Source organism: Mobula hypostoma, chromosome 16 (genome assembly GCF_963921235.1).
Source record: "Mobula hypostoma chromosome 16, sMobHyp1.1, whole genome shotgun sequence".
NCBI lineage: Eukaryota > Metazoa > Chordata > Chondrichthyes > Myliobatiformes > Myliobatidae > Mobula > Mobula hypostoma.
Window position 1 is genome coordinate 22,625,730 of NC_086112.1, and position 6,000 is coordinate 22,631,729.

Here is a 6,000-nt window from a genome sequence, read left to right on the forward strand (position 1 = left end):
ATCCCTTATTTGCTCTATGTTGATTATTCTTATGTCCATACCAGTTTTACTCTAAGAGCCCTATCTTCTGCAGTAAGCTTTTATGTCGCATCATACAAAAACTATTTCAAACTCCAAATATACTACACCAATTGGGTCCTGTTCTTCATTCTTGCTTATAATATCTTCAAAAAGCTCTTAAGACATGTTGATCATATTTTTCCCTCTCACAAATCTATTTTTCCTACTTGTGTTAAGTTTTTCTAAATGCTGTGTTATTACTTCCATAATCATGAACTCTCAAGCATTTTCCGAAAAGCTAATCATAGTCATAGTCATAGTCATACTTTATTGATCCCGGGGGAAATTGGTTTTCATTACAGTTGCACCATAAATAATAAACAGTAATAGAACCATAAATAGTTAAATAGTAATAGTAATGCTAGACTAACTGGCCTGCAGTTTCCAAATATACTCTAGAAATAGAAATTCTGCTGATTTCTTCATTTGCAGTTTTTACTGCCTGTAAAATATTCATGTTATCACATAAAATGTGTAAATTGAATCATTTAAAAATTATTTTTTCATTTCAGGATGAGTGGAGCCCATCAGATGAAGTAGCCCTGATTATCCACAGAAAGGGTTTTGATTGTAGATTTTTAAACAAAAACACTGGACTGTTTTGTTCTACTTCAAAAGGCAAGGTAGGTGATCTTGTTTTGAACATGTGGGTATCAATTGCAGGTGGAAATTCACTGGTACCAGATCACAGAAGATGCCAGACCAGTGAAATTGTCCCTTGATTATCTCCTGAGCCAGGTTACACACGGGTTCTGAGAACTGCCCGTAACCCAAAATTTCTGTACAAGTCAGAAATGCTGTTAGCTGAGATCTCTGTCAATTGAGATTGCATATGTTGTACAGATATATTAATTATTTATAGATTAGTACAAATCATAGTTCATTTTAGATTTCAGTTAAGTTTTAGTCAGAATTAATTAGCACAGATCTGTACTACAGATTAAAAACATGCTGCAGGGTTGATAGGCAAGGAATGTCAGACCAGAGAGTTTCAGCCTGTAATTGAGTAGGAGGTATAATTAAGTAAGTTAATTTTCTACATTTAGAATGGTTGTGTTCTTTTTTGAAAGCAACTTCCATATAGAAATGAATTTTTGAAGATTATCATTCCTCTGATGGTTAAAGAATTGGAATACATAAATATCAAAAATATCTTCTATTTAGAATTCCTGTTTCTGAGGGAGATGTGTTAAAAGACTACAATGATATAAAACTCTATTTCTACTCAATTAAATCTAAAACATTGTTTTTCAGATTCTCTTGCACAATCTCTTTAGAGAAGTTAACATTCAACGCCTAACTCCATCGACCTTGTCTTTGATGCATACGCCACAAGATCCATATAATACTAGCAAAATAGAACTGAACCCAATGGAGATAAGAACAATCAGAATTCAATTAAGATGATTATGTAACTGCTCCGATTGCTGAATGATCTATGTTGAAGAATATACTGTGCACATTATTGAGTTGCAATATCTACAAGCACATTAAAAGTTAGGTGAATATGTCAAACCTACTGATTCAACAAAGACCAATGGTAAAAATATATTTTAATTTAATTTTGTGGAAAAAATTATGAAATTATTAAAGTTTAGAAGTCCTTATCATACAACAAAAAACTAAAATAATTGGGGCCAAAAAAAACCTGCTTCCTTACAGTAATGTACTTCTCAGGTTAAATTATTTGTTTCATGCCTAATTCAATAAAATATTGTCCGTATTTCAGTGAAGTAAAGAGCCCCAGAGAGAATCTATACAAGTTTAAAATTTTATCATTTAACTTTAACATTATTAAGGACAGTTTAGTTATTGCATTGAATGCTTGGTTCATAACATTTAGAAAAATGTGCTGCCAAAAATTTAATTACGTCCATTCACACAAGGTATTACTTTATAGAGAAAATATTATCTTATGAGTGCAAGAAATTCTGAAATTTGTCATGAATAAAGTAGGTTTAAGAGCCCAAGATGAAAACTTAAATAAGATTTTAGAAAAAACACTGGACTACTCTATGATGCAGAATTAATGTTTTCTGCAGAATACTGTCTCATTACTTGATTAGGTGGGATAAGTGCAATGTTTCCACAGGTCAATTCTAATGACATCTAGTCGTATACCAAGAATTACAAAATATGTAAAATATACATTTTCTGCTATTAATATATTAGAATAGCTGTTTTTTCTAATCTAAAGTTGCCACTGTGATTATGTGCCTTACAATTACACAATGGATTATAATTTGCTGTACTGTTTTCTTTGCCTGTGTTTTATAATCCTATCTCAAAACTTGTATATTTTAAAGTTTGAATTTCGTGAACACATAAATTACAAAAGCATAGTTCTTTTTAACTCATTAAAAAGTCAAATGTTTGTTTTTACCCATATGAATTTATCTTTTCCCTTATCATCTAATATCTTTATACTACTGTAAACTGTCCTCTCTGTCCTCAAGAAAAAATATGATGAATTTTAGAATATCTGATCTTTCTATGTTACTCAGTCTTCTAATCCAGGGATAATTTTTTGGTTCCTCTCTGCATGAAACTTTTTGTTTTTCATTTTCCATTATTTGATGACCTTTTGAATGTATTGACCTAACATAATAGAGTATATTAAAAATATCATTACTGACTCTGTCACATTCTCTGTTTTGAGGATTTATATTAAGAAAATCTTCATGAAATTGAACTTAAGTTTTAAATTGTTTGGTTTTGTTGAAAGTATTCTGTTTTGATATATGCTGTCAAATTATTTTCGCTTAATATACATTCAAATTATTTAATGATCATCTCATATTATCAAGACTTTCTTAAACAATGCAAATCAACATGATTTTTTTTCTTCCAATTGGTATAATATGTATATCGACATTTGTATTTTGCTGTAACTACTTCTGCCATCATCTGCTAATGTCAGTAAAATATGTTCTATGCTAATACTAAAAAATGATTTTGTCTGTGTACCTCAATGTTTTATTGAAGAGGCACCATATTAAGGGGGTAACAAAGCAGATACTGGCTAAATTTAACACGGCCTGATCTTTCTAATCTTTCTATTCTACACAAGTTGAATATTCTTGGTTATTTTTCTGGTTGGGAGGGGATTTGTTGCACATTTCATACGCTTTACTGTGTCATTTTTGTACAATAACATTTATTAAGTACATAATTTTTAAATTTCAAATTTGTGTAAAAACATTAACCAGCAAAAGGCTATAGATTTTCCTTTGATGTCATTTTCTTGCTGTTCACCTTGAAAAGATGAGTCGTTGAGAATAGGCATCCGTTAGTCTCGTGAGACCATGGATTTGCGCCTTGGAAGGTTTCCAGGGTGCAGGCCTGGGCAAGATTGTATGGAAGACTGGCAGTTATCCATGCTGCAAGTCTCCCTTCTCCACGCCACCGATGTTGTCTAAGGGAAGGGCACTAGGGTCGATAGAGCTGGCACCAGTGTGGTCGCAGAGCAACGTGTGGTTAAGTGCCTTGCTCAAGGACACAACATACTGCCTCAGCTGAGGCTCGAACTAGCGACCTTCAGATCACTAGACCGACGCCTTAACCACTTGGCCACATGCCAACACTGATAGTCATTGATAGTAACTGTATTTCCAGTTACACTGACTTGTTATCAGAATTCTGGTTTTTGTTAGAATTCACAAATTAGTGATAATTGGCGATCTGTACAGTAGTTGCAACAACTATCAATCAAAATTATTTTTACATGATGCCCATTTACATTTATACAGGTTATGCATGAAGCAGTCTTGACTTTGTATTTAGAATTCATTTATACAGTGGCCAAAATTGTACTTCTGTGTGATTATATATAAATATGTATTTCAATAAATGCTCCTCTACAGTTCATTGTATACAATCATTGCATATTGAGCAATATCAAGTCTCTAACAAAATTCCATGTTGTTTCAGGTACAGTATCATACTTTAAATGTATGTTTATGAAGCAATTAATGTGATTTCATGCCATTTCTTGCAATTAATAAAATTATTTTTATACCATGCAGCAAAAATTCTGATCTACCAGCACAAATCAAAAATACTTATATATTTTAGAATGGGAATATAATTCTACCATTCCAATTATTTGTCAAATTCAATTACAGTTTTGAATACTTACAAATTGCACTCTTTTTAATTTTAATGATTCATTAAATATAATTCTGGGAAGCATTTTATTGATCGGTGCATAACTAAACAATTGTGGTAGGAGGAATAGGTCTATATAGTTGAAAATCTGTGTACTTTTGGGTTTCTTTATTTTATAAAATCAAAAAGCAAATGACTTCTATGTTTTATTTTTTGAATACATAGTATTTTACAGGGATTTGCTACCATGTATAACTGCAAAATATTACCTTTTAAATTACAATTTTTAAAAGGTACGTAATGAATTTGTATCAATGAAATTGCTTTGGTTGAATGAGTTGTGCCTTTAAAGAGGGACACGGGGCATTTTTACAAAACAAAAATAGATTTTACTGGGTGAAATAGAATTGGAAATTTTGCTGTTTTACATTACTGTGTTAAGAGTCTGTCACCTTATAATTTACATTTGATATTTTCAATTTACAAGATGTATGTCAATATTTTTAGTGTTTGATTTTTTTCAATCTTTTGGAAAAACGTTATAAGAAAATAAACTGAATATACTGATTTATACATGAATCTTTTCATATACAATTTAGTATTGCATTTACATAACACTTTATTTGATGAAGCACTCCTGATCTTTCTATTCTACACAAGTACTCTTTCAGAGTTTATAGGCGATTATAATGTAGACAAATAGTGACACATACAGTATGGACAGACGAAGCTTCTATTGAAAATTTAAAAATTAGAGGTACTGGACATATGAAGTAAAACAGAAAGTACTGGGGATACTCAGCAGGGTGTGAAGTGAGCTACAGAGAAAGTGCAGTTCAGGTAAACAGTAAGGTGCAAGATTATAATAAAGTATATTGTTAGGTCATCCTATCATATTGGGGAACTATTTAATAGTCTTATAACAGCGGGCTAGAAGCTGTCCTTGAGCCTGGTGGCACATGCTTTCAGGCAAACTAAGATGAAATTCTATTAATAGCACATGCATGTTTTTTAATATGACATTTCTTCTCCAACGTTTTAGACTTTTTTGATGTTTTTACCAGACAATAAGTATGAAAAGGAATATGAAGATGAATAAATTCTTGCAGCAGCCAGTTATGAAGAGATCATTTGAAATTGGTTTAGAAATCATTGGCTACTAAATTTCAGGTGCCTTAAGTCTTGATGCATGCTATTCTTTTTAAAAATTTTTATATTTACATTAGAAATCGTAAACTGTTGTGCTGAAACAGGACTTGATTGTGATAGCTGTGACAATAATTGTAGTTGTAATGATAGAATAATTAACTGTAGTTACTCCATATTATTCCCATTAAGAGAAAATATTGAACTTACCATGATTTAAGTTATACGTATTTAATGTGAGATTCTCATTTACTAATAAAGATAAAGAAAGATTAGGTTTATTTGTCAAATATACATCAAATTATACAGTGAAATACATCAATGGTGAGTACAGTCTAAGGATGAGCAGGGGGCAGCCTGCAAGTCTCGCTATGCTTCTGGCACCAACATAGCCTGCCCTATGACTATGTGTGTTTCACACACAAAATGATGGAGGAACTTTTAATTCCCCATTTTAATTCCACGTCCCATTCCCATTCTGATATGTCTATCCACGGCCTCCTCTACTGTAAAGATGAAGCCACACTCAGGTTGGAGGAACAACACCTTATATTCTGTCTGGGTAGCCTCCAACCTGATGGCATGAACATTGACTTCTCAAACTTCCGCTAATGCCTCACCTCCCCCTCGTACCCCATCTGTTATTTATTTATATACACACATTCTTTCTCTCTCTCCTTTTTCTCC

The 6,000-nt window shown here is 32.1% G+C and overlaps 1 protein-coding gene across 1 annotated transcript in view; it reads left to right on the top strand.

Annotated features, from left to right (window-relative positions):
* man2a1 (mannosidase, alpha, class 2A, member 1) overlaps nucleotides 1-1,682 on the top strand; it is a 119,787-nt gene extending 118,105 nt beyond the window's left edge. Inside the window, exons 21-22 of the mRNA XM_063068639.1 lie at nucleotides 573-683; nucleotides 1,315-1,682. Of these exons, the coding sequence (XP_062924709.1) occupies nucleotides 573-683; nucleotides 1,315-1,467 (264 nt within the window). The 3' untranslated portion in view covers nucleotides 1,468-1,682. The remainder of the gene's footprint in view (nucleotides 1-572; nucleotides 684-1,314) is intronic.
* The last annotated feature ends 4,318 nt before the right edge of the window (nucleotides 1,683-6,000 follow it).